The sequence below is a fragment of the Martes martes genome, assembly GCF_963455335.1.
Source record: "Martes martes genome assembly, chromosome: 6".
Taxonomy (NCBI): Eukaryota; Metazoa; Chordata; class Mammalia; order Carnivora; family Mustelidae; genus Martes; species Martes martes.
Genome location: NC_137893.1, coordinates 60,150,196 through 60,173,769, shown reverse-complemented (window position 1 = coordinate 60,173,769; position 23,574 = coordinate 60,150,196). Strand labels below are relative to the sequence as shown.

Genomic DNA, 23,574 nt, shown 5'->3' with positions numbered 1-23,574 from the left:
CTGACCATATTTACTTACACCTTGCCCCTTGCTTTGAAAAAAGTCTAAGAAAAACATGCTCAAATATTAATTTATTTAAAGTTGAAATACACATGCTTATTCTATTTTAAGAGAAGCTTAATTGTTGAAACATTTCATTTCTCAGAAATTTAGTGGATATATTTCCTGTGTGTGCAATGAAGCCAGTAATAAAATATTAATAAATGGAAAAATTATATTTGTTCAAAATCCATTAACTGTTTTACAGCTCTATACAGTCACATAAACATTTAAGACATGTTCCAACAAGCAAATAGTCAAATAAAATGTGTTTTGATATCAAAAAAAGTTCCATTAATTTTTGTTATTTTTCTTCTTTTTTATATATCATGCACAAAATAGAGAAAGAAATTGGGGGCAGAAACTATGGACCTATATCTTTATATATGAGATCATTTTTATAAAAATATTCAGATGGGGATGCCTGGGTGTCTTAATCAATTAAGCACCTGACTCTTGATTTCGACTCAGGTCATGATCTCTGGGTTGTGAAACAGGCTCAGAGCTAGGTGTGCTAGGTGTAGAACCTGCTTAAGATTTTCTCTCTCTTGGGGCGCCTGGGTGGCTCATTGGGTTAAAGCCTCTGCCTTCGGCTCAGGTCATGATCTCAGGGTCCTGGGATCGAGACCCACATCGAGCCCCACATCGGGCTCTCCGCTCAGAAGGGAGCCTGCTTCCCCCTCTCTCTCTCCCTGCCTCTCTGCCTGCTTGTGATCTCTGTCTGTCAAATAAATAAAATTAAAAAAAAAAAATTTTCTCTCTCTCTCCCTCTGTCCAGCCTCCTTCCCAAGCGCTCTCTCTCTTAAAAAAAAAAAAAAAAAAAAAAAAAAAAAAAAAATTCATATGGGTGACACAGAATTTAAGCTATTACTCTTATTCTAGAATGAAAATGATAAACATTTGTTTGATAAAGACTCATTTGTTTTTGTACACCATCTTCAGGTAACTTCCACATTCCAGGGAAGAAAACATTCTCATGCTTATTTCTAACTTCCATTCTGTCTTCCAATAAATTAACTGAATTCCAGATTCTTGGCAGTATTGACCAGAGACAGAATGTATGAATTTAAGGTCAGATAGATAAGAGCTCTACAAGCTCTTCCATTTTGCCTACCTGCTTATTTACCCCCAGTTTCTTCATCCATAGAACGGGAACCAGCATAATGCCATAATTCCTATAAAATATGGGATCTAGCACATTGTAAATTTTTAGTAAATTTTGTTACTTTACTACATGAAGAAAGATAACTTTTAAATACAATAAAAGAAGCTACTCTTATTGAATGCTTATTATTATGCCAGGAAGCATCTGAGTACATGTGTTACCCAATTTAACCCCTGCAATACTGTGAACCCATTTTACAGAGAAGGAAATTAAAGGAGAGCGTTCTCTGGTCCCAAGCATTGCAAAGATCCTATCATGCTGTAGTTCTTCTGAAATACACCTGTTTAAAGAAGAGATTAACATAAAAAGACATTTATCTATATGAAAAATCTTAATTGGGTGAAATTTGCCTCCATTATGGCAGATATTACCACACTAGACATAAAATTTTTCCTAATAGTACCTTGAGATAAGATACTACCAAATGGAATTATACAAATCAAGAATCTTATCACCTTTTCAAAGGTCTGTTTCACTCTGTTTATTTTTAAAAATTTGGTTTTTCATTTTGTTCTACCTCTGACTAATATGCATAATTAGTTTGATTTCTTTCTGTAGTTTGATTTCATAGACAAATTTAGGGTTTACTTCTTTTATTTTCACTCTCTGGTAATAAAAAAAGTCTTCAAATGCCCAGCAATACATACAAATAGTTCAAAAATAAATATGTAAAGCATGTACGAACTAAACATATAAAATCCAACCAAGGCCAAAGCTTGACCTGTATTTTAATTCAAATTCAATCTCATATGTGTGTGAGAGTATGTTTGTCTGTATTAGGCATGAAGTTTTGTTTGACTTGCATGGTATATGATAAAAGTAAATATTAAATATTTGCCCTCATCATGGTGTCTATAGAACATGTGCTAATATACCAATTCTCAGGTATCTCTTCCAAAGAAAATGTTTGAGAAAATGGTGCAGTTCACAGGACTTCTTGAAAATGAGAATCATTATTATTATAATTAGGATTATAACCCAGCAGTGGAGCACAACAGCCAGATTCAAAACAAAGCTTGCACAGATAATCTTCAACCTGCTTAATTTATGAACAGAGTTCTAAGTATTGACAGAGTCTCCAAACTTCAGGGCTCAATATTAAGAAATTATGACTCTCGGGGCACCTGGGTGGCTCAGTGGGTTAAAGCCTTTGTCTTTGGCTCAGGTCATGATACCAGGGTCCTGGGATCGAGCCCCACACCCAGCTCTCTGCTCAGCAGGGAACCTGCTTTCTTCTCTCTCTCTCTTTCTCTCTGTCTGCCTCTCTGCCTACTTCTGATCTCTATCTGTCAAATAAATAAATAAAATCTTTAAAAAAAAAAAAAAAAGAAAAGAAATTTGACTCTCAGTATTAACAGCAACCAGAAAGGAAATTTTTAAATGTAGCCAATAAAATAAAAACTTAATAAATAAAATAAAAGGCAGACAAAAGTTTGATAATATTGATAATACTGTATGATCAGACATGTGGCTACTGTTAAAATTCTTTGTTTAAAGGAGGAAAACTGAAGTCTGGTGCTATCATTATTCCATTAGTGTCATTAGAGAAAAATATTTTTAATGAAAAAGTATAAATTTAAAAATTTTTCTGAAATATCTCCCGAAAAAATGTTTTCCATTCCCGAAAAACAAATCAGATAACAGATTATATAAAAATGTTATTTTTGTAACTTTAAATTCTCGGGACTTTATAAAGATGTTATGTATATCCTTTTAGCTTCATATATACATATATATAGCTTCATACATGTATACCATATATCTTATATATTTGTGTGTATATATGAGAAACATATATGTGTGTATACATATATATATATTTGCATATACCTTGCAATATTCTTACATATACTTCTAATACATACTTCTACCATCACCTTAATGCTAGAAAAGAGAAAGATTGTACATGGACCAAGGATTACCCTTGGTTCTTTAGATTTTAATGGATGAGCCTTAAAACATTTAAAGACACTCAGAGTGCATGAATAACTTGTGTGTAATATTCTGCACCTTTGTGGTGAGTAGATCAACAAGTTTTGCAAAGGTTAAAGACAACTAATCGAGGTAGAAGAGAATTACAACTCTGAATTGTGTTGGAATAATGGTGCATGCACTGTGGTGAAGCAACTGGACTTAGATCTCACCTTGCCCACAAGGCTGTGAAAGTCCTCTTTAACTTCCTTAATATTTCTGATCTCAATTTTCTAATCTATAAAATAAAGATAATGAGAGGACATATTTCAGAGATGAATTTATCATGAAGTGAATAAAGTCTAAGTTCAGTGCCCTGACAATATGTGATTGGGTATAATTGTTCAAAATTTGCAAAAATTTTGCAAAAAAATTTGCAAAAATTTGATCTTTCTCTTTTGTATGTTAGGGTTTATACTGAATATTAAATTAGATAAATAAAAATGATAAAGCTAGGATTATGCCTAGAACAGGGAAAACCCTTGATTAATGTTCATTACCATTATTATTATCAACCACCATAGGCAATCTGCTTGTGTTTACTTTTCCCGTTGCTGCATACGATTGAATATTTCATAAATAGGATGGCTTAAATAGTATGGCTTAGAGGTGTTTAGGAAAGAGCTTAATATATTAACAGAGTTTTCTATTTACCAAATTAGGGAAGAGAAATGGTATGAAATACATTAATTCAAATGTTAGACTTACAGATACAAATCTAAGAAGGGGTGGCTTTTAGAATTTAACCAAGGCCATGTTTGCATTTTGGTGAAATATCTAAAATATTTATTCAGAAAAAACTGGTACTATGCAAAGTAAACATGCTTAAATGGGATTTCATACACTGGTCAAATTGAACTCCCCAGAATTACACTAATCTTATTGTACCCATACAGAAACATCTACATATTCAGGGACTTAGCAATGTATACAAAAAATGGCCATGCCATTTTCTAAGACACAGTTTTGGAACATATGATAACTATTTCACACTCACAATGTAAAATCAATCATATTCATATGGTATCTATTTTACTATTCATAATCAAATGTCTCCATACCTTTAATCACACACCTAAAAGTTACAGACATAAGCTATCTCTATAAATTATGATTAATCACACAAAGAATCATAATAAATAAGTATAATGGACTTGTGATTAAGCTCTACCTTTCGAATTTTCTATTTTATTTAAACAAAGGAGATAAATACATGCACTGCTTATGAATAAAATTCACCAAGAAATTTGTTTGTATTATAATATTGTATTTCAAATAATAGAAGTTTGACTATTACCCTCACTGAATCATCAAGTCAATATAGGAATTCATTTCATGCTTCAAGGTAAAACAAATTTAAGATAAATACATTAGAGCTGTCTCTAACAACAGCTTAAATCCTGAAGCAATACTAATTTATACACATGTAGAACTGCATCTTGATGACTTTTAATGTGAGAGGTATATATTTTTCCATGTAATTTAAAGTCCTGTTCAGAGAAGAATGCTAGCTGTGTTTGTCTTGCCTTTTCTGAGTCAATCATGAAACCGCCTCCTGAATTAGCCGAGCAATAGTAAGAATGAGGAAGTTGTTTCTTTCTGCTCCGCTCAGTGGAGATAGAAAGGTAAGTTCAATTCACATAGTGAGTTGAATGGCTCAAATCACAATGCCATTTCCTGCTTCATGCTGTGCCCATTTAGTAAAACTGAATTGGTCATCATGTTTTTAGCATTGCTTTTCAGAGATGTCATACGCACTGCTGAAGAGCTGGGAAGGTAGCTGGTTGATCCCTCTTTGTAGGACTTCCTCCCACAGCAGAGCTGGCTGTTGAAATGCCTCCTGAAGCTTTCACTGAGTAGATAAAGAGCAAATGGATTGACACAAGAATTGCAAAAGCTCAGAACACGGGCAACTAAGGTTACAATCATGTGGCCTAGAGACGGGTCAATCTCATTATAATTGAAAGACCTATACATGTAGAGAATGTGATTTGGAAACCAACAGAAGACAAAGCAGCCCACGAAGACTAGCACAATTTTAGCCAGGCGCTTCCGTGTCTCCATCTGCAAATACAAGGAAACAGTTCCACTGGTTAAAATGAAAATGGAACCATCCACACGCAAAACATCATGGTGCACAAAGTAAAATTTACTATGGCATGCAAATGCATCTAAAAACACAAAAATTATTTTCCTCAGCAAAGTAATGATTTCAACAGTTGGACAAAGCCTATTTTGGTCACTATACCCTTTCATCTAAAAATACTTGACAGCCTCTACAAGACTAGATGATAAATTATTAATAAATAGCTATGTCTTCATGTTAAAACTGTGACCTATAAAAATTCTCTCTTATTCTTAACTACTTTCCTGTTGCTTAGTCTTCTGTGTTCACTTTAAATATAAATCATTAGTTTGTGTTAAATCCACTAAATTAATGAACCACACAATATACTTAAGATTAGATTTGTTTTAATCAGGGTAATTGAAATACAGCATGACTTTTTAAATCCCTATTCCACACACACACACACAAAAAACCAACCTTGAGATTTAAACTTCTCACTCACATAAATCAAAACCTTCTGATATAACTATCAATCCTATAAGTATTACTATGTTAGATTACCTTTAAAAATAAAAAGATATTTTCTTTCTTTTCTTAAACTTTACATACTATATTTACTGTTTTATAAGAAAGCCTTCAGGAATGTGACAGACAAAATTCAAGTATTGGAAATAAATCTTTTTAATCTAAAAATCATTTTCTAACATCTAGAGTTCAAGGTTTAGCTCATATTTGTCTTGCTTCCTTAAATATTTAAATGAGACAACATGAATGTGAAAACTTAATCTATCAAAGATATTGATAGTAGGCAAAATGATATTTCCTGAGCTAAAACTATTGATAGTGAATTAGAATATGCCAAAGAAAACTATAGTGAGTGGTGAACCGGGGAAGCAAATAAAGATGCAGTAAAGAGGAGGAAAGAAATGTGGTACCCCAGATGTATCCTGGTGGTATGAGTTAAGCAACCTGGGAATATTAAGAAACTCAGCTGTGAAAGTTAGGTTATGAAGCAGTGTCCATCCTAGCTGGTGGAACATGGGTGGAACATGGGTGGAACAATCTTAGGGCAGCCTATAGAGACTCAAATGCACAGGTAGGCTATTGGCATTGAGATTACTTCATAGCTGATAACAAGCCTAGCTACCCAGCCAGAGTTTATAAGTCCCAATAGAGAAATTCACAAAAACAAGGCAGAACTAAGGCCATTTTAAAAAACAAAAGTGGAGGTGGGAGGGTAAGAGGAACTCAATTTTAGAAACCAAAGCAAAAACTCAAAATACAGAGATAAAAATTGGATCAGAGGGCAAAGGAAAAAGTGCATTGAGCCCATGACCTGAATTTTTTTTTGTTTCAATGATGTTAGATATTTAGATAATAAACCTATTAACTTATCTATAATTACTTTAGTGATGGTTGATTTTTTGGCTTTTAAAGACGTTGGATCTCTGATGTCGACGGTCATCAATAAATAGAGGTCACCTTCCATGCAAGAACTCTCTCGAGATTCTGCTGTCGTTGAAGTGGGCAACGCCCCAGTCCGTGGCTCCATTTACAACCTAGCAAATTTTAATGATCTGCCATTCAACATGCCTTTAAATTGGTGAAGACCTAACCAAACCTCCCTGTACCTACAAAATCCTTTGGAAGAAGTTCCTCTCTGAGAGTCCACAAAAGCACAATTTGAAACTCTGTCCCACTAGACAGTATTTCCAGCTATTTGTGGATTAACATAATTTGTTTTACCTTAAGTTAGTATCTCTGTATATTCCTTAAGGAAGAAAGACTGTGCAAGGTGCATCTGTAATTTTTAAATTAGCATATGATTTTTATAGGGCAAGCTATAAAGTTGAGTTACAGAAAGTATGACTTCAGCGCCAGCCACCTCTTGATCACTCTCACCCTTGTTCTCTGCCTTCCATTCCCAGAGCCCCATTCTGGCATCCTACCCAAACAGCATCCCCAGTTCCCAGACCATGTCCTACAGTCCTTTCCTGATGAATCCTTCTCCCAGATTTTCTGTCATCCTTAATGGGCTAATGGGAGGAGAGACAATAATTAAATAAATTTATACTTGAAATGTGATAATTTTCTGGTTTATGTTGTTTTTTTGCATAAACATTTACAGGTAAGGAAAAGCCTTCAAAGACATTAAGTTTTAACAGCTCCAGGCCCAGATGGCAGATAAGCTGGACCTCACTGGACCTCTACAGAGCTGTAACATGGCCACATATGGAAGGTGCCTCCCCTCCTCCTCCGGGCACAACATCCCTTCTAGTCCAGGCTAATGCAAATCCCAGTGCACTGTGACCCTGTTCTAATCTTTCACAGTACTGAGAACCCATGAAACAGAACAGAAAATAGCAGTTAAGGGACACCTGGGTGGCTCAGTTGGTTAAGCAGCTGCCTTCGGCTCAGGTCATGATCCCAGCGTCCTGGGATCGAGTCCCACATCGGGCTCCTTGCCCCGCAGGGAGCCTGCTTCTCCCTCTGCCACTCTGTCTGCCTATGCTCGCTCACGCTCTCTCTCTCTCTCTGACAAATAAATAAATAAAATCTTTAAAAAAAAAAAAAAAAAGAAAATAGCAGTTAAGGCATCTGACCCACACACCTGGAAAACACACACACACACACACACATACACACACACACACACCCCTACCAAGCTTACCTGTTTTTTAGTATGTTCATTGTATTCTCCAGGAAGATTATGTGCACTTTTAATTAAGGTCTTTGCAATATGATAATAATAAACGCTAATAATAGCCAGTGGAATGAGGAAATAGACCAAGAAGATGAGCACTGAATGAATCCTTGGGTGTAATTCATCCGTCTGAGGGTAAGGTATACACGCGGTGAAGTTGCCATTTTCCAAGCTATCAATGCGCGTCACTTCCGAAAACACGGCTTCTGGAACCGCCAGCAGCAGGGAGATCACCCAGATCCCCACCGCCTTCACACAGGTCCACAGCACCGCCCCGGATGTCTGGATGTCCATGGGGTTGACAATGGCTCTGTACCTGGAAAGACAACAAGCCTCATATCACTCTCTTAGAAGAAAAATGCAAAGGGAAGGAGAAAGAGAGAGGAAGGAAAGAAGGTAGGTGGGGAGAGGAGGAAGGAGATGCTACTTGCTAATATTCCATTACTCGCTAGCGGTTTTGTAGTGTATGAAAGACTTCGTATCTCCGCTGTCTGTCTGTGTACAAGTCATTCCACTGCTTATTAGCACAGAAGACGGGAAAAGGAAAGGGAAAGATTTTAAACAGTCATTCCCCAAATTGCATTAATTTGCTTACCTCTTTCACAAGTCTTATTCTAAATCAATAATACTACAAAGTACCATCATTTATTGAATATTTGTATTTAAATCATTACATTTTTAAAAAAGTTATCATTACCGAAATGGCTATAATATACAACAACCCTAAATTACAAAATAACTATAAAATAATGTTACTAAGTTCTATCTCAATACTCTTCTTCAGCTTTTGAGCCTGTCTCCCAATTTTTCCTGAGGACATCAGTAAATCTTACAGACTAATCTAAACTGGGATTTCTGCCATAATTCAATCATAAGAACTGTAAGAACTGAAGATGAAATAACAGTCTGTCTTTGCAGCTCAAATTTATTTTATGTGGAGACCTCATGAAATCCTCTCTTCCTATTTAAAAGCATCATAATGGTAAAAGGAACCACACTCCACGACACAGGGCTTAAACAATTCAAATGGCTAACTCAGTCACACACTTTAGGGTAATAATAATGCAAACAAACTAAAATTATGTGTGAACATCAAATTATTTATATTTTTTTCTGAAAGTATTTCAGCTCCAGTTAACCTAGAAGGTTAACACGATACGGTAAAAAGTGATTTTAGTCAAACAAATCTGAGCCATTGTCTTATCTCTGATATCCTTTGGAAAATCACTTAAGATTTTCTTCATCTATAAGGTGGAGATAAAAACATTTCTCTCAAAGTTTTTGATTATAAAAAAAGGAGAGAGCATCTATTACCATGACTGCCAATTAGCAGATATTAACCATGCCATGACTCTGTACGTTCTCCTTATTTACATTTGATTTAGTCTGGTGTTCTAAAAAATTCAGAATATTTCAAGAACCATAATAAGCAGGTAAGATCTTCTGAGGTCCTCTCAAGCTGTTTCCCATTGCCTGCAGAAGAAGAACAGCTCCCAGCCTGAAGGGAGCCTCTCTTTCTCCTTCCTAATTTGTATCAAATGTCATTCCCAGGCCCTCAATAAGAGAAGATCCACATTTTTATCTTGAGTCTTCCCATGTATAACAAGAAACATATAAATTTTAAAGTAGAGCAACAGCAAAGGGCTTGACAGCAAATTAAATAAAGTAGCATACGTAATGTATTTATTTTACCCAGACTTTGCACATGGCAGAACACAGTAGACATGTGTTCCCTCCCCGTTTGGCTTAACTGGAAGTTCTTAAGAAACTAAAGGAAGAATTACAATCAGTAACTAGAATGAGCTGGGTTTTTTCTGTTTTTCTTTTTTTCTTTTTTATTAGATTAATATATTCAAAGAGGTTTTTGTTTTGTTTTGTTTTTGTTTTTGTTTTTAATCAGAAAGCACTACAAGCCTATAAAGAAAAATAGGCTCTCCTGATTTCATTTCAGGTCCTGCTCCTGGGCTGAACCAATTTCGCATCATTACCTCCATATGTCTAAGAAATGTCCTTCTGCCACTGTCTCTTGAAATAAATATTATAGACATTTGCTCTCAACATCCTGTTATGGAATTTGAAGACTTTTCTGTCTTATTTCACCTTTATTCCTCACATTGCCAACTTCCTGATTTAGTATGCTATGTTAAATATTTATAAAGTAGTCACTATACTGTTATTATGACTAAACAAGTATCTCACACTGCAAGATTAAGTAATATATTATGTTTTCTTTCTTAAACATGTCTCTGACTTACCTATAGTTGCTACTTGATCAATTCTGTTTGTATTATTTTCCATGTTCCTGAATTTACTTTTTTTAAAAAAGTTCTTCCACTACCTTGTTGGATAATTGGAGTCCCAGTTCTTGAATCTCAATTCCTCTCTCTTAGTCTTTTACTTTAATCAGCTCATCTCCACCTTCTTTTGGGTTTTACTTTCTAAGATACTTTATTACTTTAGCTTTCATTCATTCTTTTGACTTTTAAAATTTCTGCTATCATATTTTTAATTTCTAGAAGTTCTTCCTAGTTTTCAAGTCACTCTTTTGCATAGCATACTATTCTTATAAATATAAGTTCTTATTACACGTCTATGGAACTAATTCAGAAAATTTTGTTTACTTCTCTTTCTCATATAGTTTCAATAATAGCTAACAATAATAATAGCACAACTTCTCCAAGGTTTCAAGCCAAAAATATTTTTTTTGTCATAATAAAATCCAAGTGAATAACTATTTAGAAGTAAGAAACCTAGTGGGAGTAAAAGACCTGGGTAGAGAAGGCCTTTCCAACAGGTTTGATTACTGGTCATGTATCGTGCAAGGAAGGGAAATAGACTTTGGATCTTTCCCTAAATGATATACATGTAATGGAAAGGGGAGTACTGTTCCCTTCACAGAATCCGGTAACTATATTTTAGTACCAATAAATATCATTTTCACTGTGAATCCATTTTTTCTTTTTGTATGTTCAGATGTCCCTCTTTGCTTTTTTTTTTTAAGACTTTATTTATTTATTTGACAGACAGAGATCACAAGCAGGCAGAGAGGCAGGCAGAGGAGGGTGGGGGGAAGCAGGCTCCCTGCTGAGCAGTGAGCCCGACTCGGGGCTCAATCCCAGGACCCTGAGATCATGACCCAAGCCGAAGGCAGAGGCCCAAACCACTAAGCCACCCAGGCGCCCCTTTTTTTATATTAATTGCAAGCTGTTCTTGAAATTCACAGAAATGTAATTAAAATAGATAATAAACCAAAAAAAAAAACCTAATACATTCAAAGACTTATGCTAGAATTTCTCCTCAAAAGTTAGATATCTACTACCTGCCAATTAATATTTAAGATCAAAGTACAAAAAGCTGATGGTAAATTCTTTTATACATGGAGGAGATGAGAAAAGACCAGAGAAGTTTGGGGGCGGTGATGATTACTAAAAATTGATCAATTAACTAGTTTTCCTTGTTAGATTGTCAGAAAACTCAAAGAATATTCTGAACTTTCCTTTGTGGATTTAAAAAGGAGGAAAGTCAGGGGTGCTTGGATGGCTCAGTCAGTTAAGCATCTGCCTTGAAGTCAGGTCATGATGTCAGGGTCCTGCGATAGAGCCCAGCATCAGGCTCCCTGCTCAGCGGGAAGTGTGCTTCTCCCTTTACCTCTGCCTCTACCCCTGTCTCTCTCTCTCTCTCACTCTCTATCTCTCAAATAAACAAGTAAAATTAAAAAAAAAAAAAAAAGAGGAGTGGGCGGAAAACAAACATCACTCCCCTACCTTTATTCCCACCCCACATCTAACCACATAAACATAAAGCACGCTAGGGAAACTGTGAAGAGGAATGAATGAAAGTTATAACTCTTTCATTCTGACAAGATTTCCATAGTAGAACCAGCAGCAGATCTAGAATTCTTACTTTAGAAGTAAGAAACCTAGTGGGAATATGAGACATGGGTAGAGAAGTTCTTTCCAACAGGGTCGATTACTGGTCATGTCCTGCAAGGAAGGGAAATAGACTTTGGATCTTTCCCTAGATGATATACATGTAATGGAAAGGGGGAGTACTGACAGTTCTATAAATCCAGAAATCACAATTTACAAAAACAGATTACTGAAGTGTCATTATTAGTACTTAAATATCACATAATTGTCAGAGAGTAAGTTTTACATTAATGTTTCATGTACCTACATTTTTGAAAGGATAAAAAGTCAAGCAATACAGTGCAAATTAGCAAGGACATGTTTAATCACCCTTCCTTTAAATATTTATAAAAATGTAGGAATGAAACAGCCCCTCAGTATGCAAACTATCTCGTTAAATTTAGTAGCATAACACATGTGTGAAAAGCAGTATTTTTTTTCTTTCTTCTTTCAGATAGTCTCAAAAAGGATCCTTAATGGAAAACTAGAAAATAATCAATCAAAAGGGATTAAAGAAAACATAACTACCCTTCATATATTAAATATTTTTTTAACATTTTATTTAATCATTTGAGAGAGACAGAGACAGAGACAGAGAGCACAGAAGGAGAGGCAGAGGGAGAAGAAGAAGCAGACTCCGTGCTGAGCTGGGAGCCCGATGTGGAGCTCTACCCCATGACCTGAGCCAAAGGCAGATACTTAACCATCTGAGCTACCCAGGTGCCCCTTATGTATTAAATATTAATAAACAGATAGGCCTCTTCATTAATTTTTGTTTTGAATCTTGCACTTATATCTGTGTATAGTCTAAATTTAATGTAAAGGGTAATAGAATATAATCATATTACAAAATATGTAACAAAAATTAGATCATTTTAGCTTGTATAAAGTCATCTCAATATCTCAAAGTCTCCATCTACACATTTCTGTAAACCTACTAGTTGCATTATCCATAGTTTCTTTTTTTCCTTATCATTCTTTCATTAGAGGCCAACAAAGAGTTTAAATGTGAACAATCTGACAAAGGAGAGAAAGGTACTGTGGAAGCAAGAGAAAGAAAATTTCAAAAAGTATAGACCCTCTGTGTCAAATACCTCTAAAAATAAAAACAGAAACCTCCTTTTGTTTACTGTTGTATCTAAAGTGCCTAACACAATGCCTGACCCATAGTAATTTCTCAGTGAACATTTGTTGAACTAATAAGGAAATGTGGTCTGAGCAGCAAGGAGATCACTTTTTTAAAGTAGTTTTAGTAGAATGGGGTAGTCTTTGGTTATCACGTTAAGGGGAGAATGGATGTTAGAGATGGATATATAGTCTAGTCCAGTGATGCCCAAGCTAGATCAATATATTCAGAATCACCTAGAGCTGAAAACAGTATTGGGTTTCTCCCCAGACTTACTGGCACAGAGTCTCTAGGATGTAAAAATGTGAGGTTCTGCATTTTACTAAGATTTTCAAATGATTCTAAATATAAACCAGGTTTAAGAAACCACCTTTTAAAAAGATTGACTGTGGCCATGAGCATCTTTCCACAAGACCCCCATGAACTTGCCTGATGCAAAGGACACGTATTCATCAGTGGAGAGTACTGGGAATCCAGTGAAAGTTCAGTGTTAAGAATTAGAGGCATGCCCTTTACAATATGTCACATCATGCTTTCTTTCTTTCTTTTTTTTTTTTTTTTTAAGATCTATTTGTTTGTTTGAGAGAGAGAGAGAGAGTGCGTGCACATGTAAGCAGGGGAAGGGCAGAGGGAGAGGAAGAGGGAATACTCAAGCAGACTCCCTGCTGAGCATGGAGCCTGACCGCAGGGCTCCTTCCAAGGACCCTGAGATCATGACCTCAGCCAAAATCAAGAGTCAGCCACTTAACCAACCGAACCATCCAAGTGCCTCACATCATGTTTCATTATTTTTTTAATTTAAATTCAATTAGCCAACATATAGTATATCATTAGTTTTTGATATAATGTTCAATGATTCATTAGTTGCATATGACACCCAATCCACATGTTTTAAACATATTTATAGCTTGTAGCAGTAAAGCTTATTGAGAGTAAAATTAATAAATTTATTGTTTAAAATTATCTATTCAAGATCATAAAACAGAATGTCTAAAACAATAATCTTTTTTAAAATAGTGTAATGGAAGTGGGATGTAACTTTGGAAAGGATGAGAAATACCAGATTCAATTACAGAGGCTCAGCAATTCCATTTATTCTTTACACTCCCCCCCACCAATTACTTTGTTTTTAACCCATTAAAGTGTATGATTTAAGGGGCATCTGGGTGGCTCAGTGGTTTAAGCCTCTGCCTTCGGCTCTGGTCATGATCTCAGGGTCCTGGGATCAAGCCCTGCCTCAAGCTCTCTGCTCAGCGGTGAGCCTGCTTCCCGCTCTCCCTCTGCCTGCCTGTCTGCCTATTGTGACCTCTCTCTCTGGGTCGAATAAATAAATAAAATCTTTTTTTTAAAAGTGTATGATTTAAATGACATATGAAAGTGTCACAAGTAGAATGACAATGACAAATCATGTTAGAGAAGGCAACAGATTGGAACTAGCCAGTCTATGATTAAAGGAATTAGAGAAAGCCTATAGAAGGTAGAGAGCTCATTTCCATTAATTTTTCAATGGGCTTATTTTGTTCTCCACTTCAGTGCCTATTACCTAATAATTAACTGTGAATTATCTGTGAATTAATGAATAATTAATATGTGAATACATATTGGTTTGAATGAATGGGTTATTTGTCATCCTGACACATAGTTGACATAGTATAAGTGGTTATACAGCTATATACTATTTAAAAATGCTTTCACATTAATTATGTCATTTCACAAAATAATCCTGTGCAGTGAAATTAATTAAAGTACCCATTTTACAGAAAAGATCATTGAGATTAAGGGGTCAAATGAGGTTGAAATGATAGCCAGTAGGCAAATGACTCAGGATTCACACAAGACTCTCTTGTGACTTCAGAGTCTATATTTTTTCAGTTTACTGCACATTGCAAATACAACTGAAAAATTAAATGCTTTATCTATTCTACTCATTTTTAGACATTTGATCGCCTTGTTCTTTGAAAGTCAGTGGTATTTTTAAGTGGAAAGACGACTTATGTCTGTAATCACGTTTTCTCAATTTAATGATCATTTTTATGGGAGAAAGTAAGCCTCAATATTACTAGCAAGTAACATTTCATACCTTTTTAAAGATTTTATTTATTTATTTATTTATTTGACAGAGAAAGAGAGCACAAGCAGACAGGGCAGCTGGCAGAGGAAGAGGGAGAAGGAGACTCTCTACTGAGCAGGGATCCAAATGACATGGGGCTTGATCCCAGGACCTTGGGATCATGACCTGAGCTGAAGGCAGACACTTAATCATCTGAGTCACACAGGTGCCCCCATTTCATATTTCTTGAGTCATCTCTAAAAACTGCATTTTCATCAAATTAATGTAAATACCTACAGTCATCTCTAGTTCATGGCTTAATAATCTAAAACTGGTTTCTCATGAGATGTTTAATGCTTGGTTGTCCCTTAAAACGTGATTCTCTTCCAAAAATTAATTTAAAGTAAATCACAATTATTAAAATTTTCATTTTCAAAATATTCCTCCCAAATTTCCACAAACAATAAAAGTAAAGAAGGTCTACACTGAAAGTTGAAAAAATATTCTTAATGAAAATCTGCAGAAGACAAAAATCAAAACCTAATGGCAAATAGATAAATCAAGGGAAAGGCTAGGGATAAATAAATGGTTAGCATCTACTCTTGTTCCCATGGAAGATCCCTGAGTAACTGGAAATAGAAAACACTGCCCAGAACCTCAATAAATCAGTGGCATTCACAAAGATAGGCTATGAACCTAGTAACAATGAGTATTTTGTATCCAGTAATTAAAACAATAAGTTAAGAGACAGCTCATTAAGTTTGAACCTAGCAATATTAAGCTGGTTCATCACTTTGGAGCCTGGATTGATACTGAAAATAACATTGATCATACAAAGACAAATAATAATACAGGAACAAAAACAACAATTAAAAAAGGAAATGTAATGAAGATATGTATCTTTTTGAATAAAAAATAAACAAATGAACTTTCCAAATACCAGTTGTCAGTATATTTGGGATGTGGGTCGAGTTCTCCATAGAGCTAAAAATAATCTACTGGCTACATAAGTGTTATCTAAAATCTATATATTGATTTAAAAGTAAACATAATAATGGAAAGTAAGTACACAAATATAGCATATATCTTGTACTGAATATTGAATCAACTCTTTCCAGAAAAGAATCATCTGCCTACACCTCATACCAACATCAACTTTTCTAGAAATGCAATAAATAAACAATTCAAGATTAACTAAAAAACTGGAATACTATATGGAATATATGGAATACTATACAACCGCAATAAAGGATGAGATCATGCCATTTGTGACAACATGGATGGACATAGAAGGTATTATGCTATGGGAATTAAGTCAGATTGAGAAAGATAAATACCATAGGATTTCTTTCATGTGTGGATCCTGAAAAGCAAAACAAATGAATCAAACAATAAAAAAGTAGAAGCAGATCCACAAATACAGAAAATGAGCTAGTGGCTGCCAAAGGGGTGAGGGGATGAGAAAATGGGTGAAGGAGGGTGGCAGATACAGGCTTCCAGTTACATGGTGAATGTCATAAGAATAAAAGGAACAGCATAGGAAATATAATCAATGTTATTGTCATAGCATTGCATTGTGACAGATGGTAGCTACACTTGTGATGAGCATAGAATAATAGAGAAGTTGACTCACTATGTTATACACCTAAAACTACTATAACACTGTATGTCAACGATACTCGTTTTAATTTTTTGTTAAAAAAGAACTTGAAAATGAGAAAATAAAAATGCAATTAAAAATTTTAAAGACCTTGGAGACTGGTCAACCCTCCTGAGGAATCAGCAACTGGAAGAACCAAATGAAAATAACAATATATTTTCATTCCTGAAATACAGAAATAGGAACTGTAAGGCTGGAACAACTAACAATAAGGAAAGTGTTGTTGAACTTCATTGCCCGACCTCTTGGCTCAGCCAGAGCAGATGGACCCCTATCGAAACATAACATCACAGGCAAAAGACTGACAGGTACATCTTAGAGCATCTTTCTTTCCACTGAGAAGTGGGCCAAACAGAATCAGTATAAATTATTAACTGAAAGACTTGTTTGAGATGTTGCAACATGGAGTAGCAGGATGGGTAGACCCCCAGAGACAGAACTCACCATCCAGCTGCCTCACCAATACAAGTGTCCCTTCTCCTCTTTTGGTCTTTCTCTGCTCAAAACCCAGGTAGGGAAATAATAGGATCCTAGCTATAGTCCCTCGGCCCTACAGTGGAAGACATTATTCTTAATTTGCAAATGAAGAAAATAACTGCCTTATGAGCATGTGCTTTGCACTATTTTATCATCTTCTCCAACTAGAACATTTGAACCTAACAGATGTAGGACTAGCATCCACATGCCTGGTGCGTTCCTTCTTATTTATGGCGTGTCCCAAACATTTCAGATCAAGGTGGATGAATAGCTTCAAAATAATCTTCAAAAACTATAAAGTCATGCATAAATTATGGCAATAGTGTGAATATTATAAAAATTATCCAGTACCTCCAATGTGGTATTTAGAGTCTTTCTAAAGAGAAGGAAAAAAGGACATAAGATAGAAGCATTTGACTTATTGGAGTCAAATATTTGACTTATTGGAGTCAAATATAGCAACTTTTGTTTAACAAAAAAATACATATCCAAATTAAAAACCAATAAATTAAGTGCAGGTTATAATTTATCCTGTTGCATGACTATATAAAAATAACATTGAACACTTGTAATGGGAAAAAAATGTCCTTTTTGCATTGGCATCCAGAAAGCTTGCAGACAAACATGTGACTCACATTTTGTGGTAGTGTAAGTCACCATATAGTCTTCAACTTTTTATTTTTCCTCTACCTGGGTTTCCTCCCATTTTTATTTCTGTTGTATGTTGTTTGTATCTTTATTTTTAAGCTCCCTTAAATTCTTTTGGAACAACTTGACAACAAGAAAGTCCTCACTCTGATAAAATGGGTTATCAGGGCAAGTGGGGAATCTGAACTCTCCAGAAGAGTTTAGAAATACACTAAGAGATATATACTGTCAGTGCAGAACAGCAAAGGCTTCTCACATGCTACCCAGGACTCCAGACCAAAGGATCACATGCTACCCAGGGCTCCAGACCAAAGGAGAAAGCATCTGCAGGCCTGGCCAACTGGTTAATGAGTATCTGAGCTTTGGTCCTAGCAAAAAGATTATGGCATTCCTCCCCTCCCCCAACCCCCGCCCCCAACCCCCTCCCCAGCCACCTCCCCCGCCCCATTAATGTTTCTTACAGCCTAGGGAGTATAGATCCAGAGCCTACATTTGATCTGTTCCACTATTTTAACAAATAATTATACTGAAGAGAATATCTGTTTGCATTGGTAAAATATCCAAATAATGTTAATGATTCAAGGTTCATACCTAACAGAACCAGCTCAGTTATGAAATTAAATCTGATTATTTCAACAAGCAAACAGAAGTTTGAAATCATGAATATTTTAACACTTTAGTCAGATTTGGTACAAAATTACTTTTGCTTTCAATCCAATATTGGCTATTTAATATTAGAAAAACAACATAATCCAATATATTAAATTAATTATTAATCTCACCTTTATTATTTTATAGATTTTTAATATTTAATTTATAAATGCATTTTAGTTAACACGTAAAAAAGGAATAAGAATTGTCTAGTTTTTAAATACATAAAATTATAAAGTTTGTAGTTCAGCACTAGGACTCTGAGAAATTTCTCCTGTAAAAGAAAAAGAACTCATTCTTAAAAGCTATTTGCGTTTTAATTAGGGCCTTTTAGAGGCCGAAAGGTCTTCAAGAATCAAAGAAATTACATTCTAAGCTTGGAAATGAAGCTACTGTATTAGATAGTGAAAGAGAGATCTACAATGCCAGCCATAAACAAAGTACATTTATGGAACTCAAACTACTCAGTGTCACAGCACACATGTGAGCATGTGAGAGAGAGAGAGAGAGTGTGTGTGTGTGTGTGTGCGCGCGCGCACGCGCGTGTGTGGAAAATTGTTAAAAATATAATACCACAGAGAGACTCTTTATGTATTTATGTATACTTTATGTATTTACAAGTGTCTGTAATTAGCTATTTAATACGAGCAAGCAAACAAGTACATTTCCAAAATACAAAAAAATTCATCAAGATAAAAGTAGAAACCAAACAAAAGTCACCACTCTCACCCTCCTGGATTACACTGTTATCTCCTTGACCCACTCTGGCTGTGATATGGCTCTGAGGCACATCTACAGTGGACAGAAATGAACTTTCCAAAGGATGAATCAGATGAAACTTCTCATAAAAGTTTGGAAAGCCAAGGATAATAATCTTGAGTACCAAAAGTGTCACCCACACAACCCTTTGGCCCTAGTGATCAAGGTGATTTAGGCCCCAAGGTAGATTCATAAGTATTATATTTCTTATGTCAGTCTTTGCTCTAGAACACTGAAATCCACATCACATTCCAGTATGCTTTCTGAAATAGAATTATCTTCCTCTTCCTTTTTCTACATCACTGTGATCTCTACTTCTAAACTCTCTCTCTTTTCTTAAGCAAAGACATTCAAGCCATCTCATGAAAATAGGATATTTGGTTTAACAAACAATTGAATTTAAAACTTGTTGTTTAAAAACCCTAATACAGGGTTTTGAGTTTTGTGTGTGTGTGTTTTATTTTTTCTTTGTTTTAGTGTTCCTGTTGCTACAACTACTCTTTAATTTTGACTTTGAGACATTTATTTTACAATCACATTTATGATGTTCTGTTGCTTTTGTTGAATCTAATGACTCGGCTTTTGCAATCATTTTTCCTTTTTTACTCTTGGGTGCTTTGTTTCAAACTGAATTTTTCCTACCGTTAGTAGGAAAGGTCATTAATAATTTTTTATGATTAGAAAAGCAATAATATGGCTTAATGTGAAAAGTATGGGCTTTGAACTGAGCTCAAATGCTAGAATCATCTTATTATCAGATCATGAAAATGTTGCTTAATTTCAAGACTTAGTTTTCTTTAGTTTAAAATGGTAAAAATATTAATACCTACTTCGTAGTGTTGTGAGGGTAATAAGCTCACACACAAAAAGTAGAGTGCTAAGGGAGATTAGTATTCCATTTGTAATCAAATTGTACAAGAAATCAAAACATTTGCTTAAATAAAATATGAGGAGATCAAGTACTTATCAACACGTGATTATTATGTTCTGGAAGAAAAGTACACATGTAGACAATATCCAGCAAAACATTTCCAAACCACTTTAATTGAATATTGGAATGTATGGGTCATTTCATCACTAGTGATTTCAATTACTTAGTTTATATTTCCCAAACAAGCACTAAAAGGCAAAGTAGAACCTGGACCAAGTAGAAAAGGTAACCCACTTTTTATTATCCTTAGTATAAGTCATTGTGCTTCATTTACAGAGTACCTGCCACACATAACAAACTGAAAAAGTCAGTAAGTACGTGAGGAATAGCGTGTTCTCTCAGCTCGGTCAGAGCCAATTTACCTGTGGGTCTCCATGATAATAGGCTGAGAAAAATGGCATGAAATAAACTCAAGCCTTGGATCTTGCTACTTATGGAAATAAAAGCACAATGATAGTAATTTTAACTATTGTAATGATAGCTATTCATTAAGTTTTATTCTAATCATTAAGTAGAACTTTTTTAACTTTCTAATTAAAATAGGTCCGATAAGGAAGGGCAGCTAAATGAAAAAGTCACATTTTAATTATAGGAATCAAAGAAAACTTCATAAAAGGTAATAGAAATGGTGTCCTATTAGCAAGATGAGGTGCATAATTTACCCGGTCACCTATTTTTATAGGAATGTGGTTTTAGAAAGAATATGACACAACCCAAAAAGTCAATAATATTTGGTTTAAAAAGACAGGAGCTCTCAACTCTCCAGTGATTATTGTCTTTCCTTCAGTGAAGAAGAGCTCTTCAATGCCAGAGTGTTGGAGAGGTATTATTGCAAATACCAGGAAATTTAGATGGACTCATTTTCCATTAATAACAGGATGTAAATTAAAGAAGAGGAGAGTAAACACCTTAATCATCCAAGTCCAATTGTTTGTCTAAATAACATAAGTCCATATCCTATCCTCAAGGGAATTAGACCAGGGTTCCATGCACAGTTGCCTAATTGGACGTTTCATCACCATCCTCATCCAGACATCCCTCCTGTTTAAATGCCTGAAAGCATGATCATAGAGAGACTGAGGTAGGAGCACTGAACCAGGAGTCAGCAGACCTGGATTCTTCTCTCTGTTCTGCCAGTGAAATTTACATTCCCTGGGCCTCAGTATCTTCACCTAGAGAATGACACAGTTGAACTTAGCTGATCTGCAAGGTAGAATAATGGTCACTTCCCCACAATTAAAATATGTGAAAAGCAGATTTGATATCAAAAATCTATTTTTACAGCACCATTTTAAGACACTAAAATTTGGTACCTACCTGTTAGGAGTGAGGGGGGAAATCACTTGACTTGAGGTATTAAAACAAAAATGTGTAGTCATCTGTCTGAAGAGCACTTACTATTGTAGTTGTTTGACTTCAAATAAATAACAGAATTTAGTTAATAAGTGTAAACGATATTTCCCCATATTTGAAAAACCTCAAAATCAAACATTTCCCTAATATTAAGTCAGACATTCTTACCTATCAGGTTATTAATTTGGGCACACAAGAAAAGCTTCTACATGGTAGTTTCACTGTTGCCCAATTATTCTATAGCTGTTCTACGAAATAGATAATAAAGATTTCCAAAGTGTGTGCAGGGGAGGAGGAAGACCAGGATATGCACTTTTAAAATTACTTTCAAACTAACACAACGTTAATTATTTTAAAAGTAATAATTTTCTTATATATATTTTTTCAAGCTTCACAGCTCAGTCCGTTTGAACTCCTTTTACTCTAATTCCCAGATACACTCTCCTTCTCTCCTTGCCCATCCCCAGCCATTCCAAACCCCCTTTCCCCCGCCAAGGGGCACTCCTCCCCTTCTCCACCTCTTTTCCAGGCCACACCACCACTACCTGCGCCCTCACCTGTCGGCGCTGAGGGCAGTGAGAGTGAACACGGAAACCCCCACGGAGGTGAGCTGGATCACCGGGATCAGTTTGCAGCCCACCTTCCCGAACATCCACTCGTCAAAGAAGTAGCGCGAGGCATCCACTGGGACGCAGGTGAGCAGCAGCAGCAAGTCCCCGGCGGCCAGGTTAGAGATGAAGATGTTGGGGACGCTCCTCATGGCGCTGTTGGTGATAAAGATCTTCACCAGCATGATGTTGCCCAGCAAGCCCACCGTGATGATGAGCAGGTAGAGGGACGGGATCACGCAGCGGATCGCGAACTTGGCGCTGGTCCCGTCGGAGGGTGGCAGGAAGTCTCTCTCCGACACTCCGGGGACCCAGTCGCCCGGATTCTCCTCCGCGGTCTCGGAGAGGTTACAAAGAGACTTGGGGGGCATGTTCTCCTCTCTGGGAGAGTCCACTGGAGTTTCCATGCGCCCTGGTGCCCTGACAAGTGCACCACACACTTGGGCTTAATCAATTTCCCTCTCACAGGGGCAAGTTTACTGCCTGGGGAGAGCGAGTCACACTGCCACGTCCCAAAGAGGACCGGGCCTTGGTGAGAAGTCTGTCCACGCTCAGGTGCTTCACTTCTGGAAGGGGCACACCGGCGTCTGCTGGCTCCAAATTTAAAAAAAGAAAAAGCAAAGCAGTTGCGGCTTTGTTCTAATCCTCAGTGGTTTATTTTCCTTTATAGCTAGCGGAGAACAGTCCTGCTGTGAACAAAGATTTATCCCTCCGGAATGACTAAAAGTACCTGCCCCATGGTTCGCGGGGAGGGGAGGAAGTCCTCCTGCCGCTGCCCAGCGAACCGCAGCTGAGACCGTGGGAATAGCAGACGGGCGGCGGGCACTTTGCTCTTTCCACAGCTTTGCTCTTGTTTCTGCAGTTCCTACTGAAATGTGTGGAACTGGAAGGGATCTGAGTCCTCTCTCACTCTGCGCCCCTACATAGTTCCATCCTTAGCCGCCTCCGAGCGGGAGGAGCCCCAGACGGTTGCCAACCTCCGAATTCAGGAGCTGAGCTGGCAAGGTCCTGGCATTGGAACACTCAATTTAGGAAAGACAATGAGTGACAAAGGATGGAGCAAAAGAATGGAATTTCTTCCCCACTCTTCTTTCTTGCCCCTTTTATTACCCCAAATAAGGAAACTCTTTCCAACAGCTGGCGTATTAGTTTTCAACATATTTTTATTGAAATACGGTATGCACAAGTACACGGTTCCTAAATGTACAGCTTAATCTAATTACGGCTCAGAACCTACAATCTAACCATTATCCCTCGCAGTGACTGCTATTTATTCTAACTTTTATCATCTAAGATTAGTTTGTTGCTTTTGAGCATGTTATAAATGGAACCATAAAGTATTTAATCTTGTTTCCAGTTTCTTTCTCTCAACATTTTATCAGTGAGACCCACTTGTGATTTTGTGTGTAGCATTTTTCATTGCCACAGAGTATTCCGATATAAACATGCCACTGTA

The 23,574-nt window shown here is 36.3% G+C and overlaps 1 protein-coding gene across 1 annotated transcript; it reads right to left on the bottom strand.

Annotated features, from left to right (window-relative positions):
* Positions 1-4,837: 4,837 nt before the first annotated feature.
* Positions 4,838-22,489, bottom strand: NMBR (neuromedin B receptor; the record flags this gene model as incomplete). The annotated part of the gene is made up of 3 exons (XM_080807118.1): positions 4,838-5,239; positions 7,915-8,263; positions 22,068-22,489. 3 exons carry the CDS (start codon positions 22,487-22,489, stop codon positions 4,838-4,840), a joined length of 1,173 nt encoding a protein of 390 aa, XP_080663244.1.
* Positions 22,490-23,574: the final 1,085 nt, after the last annotated feature.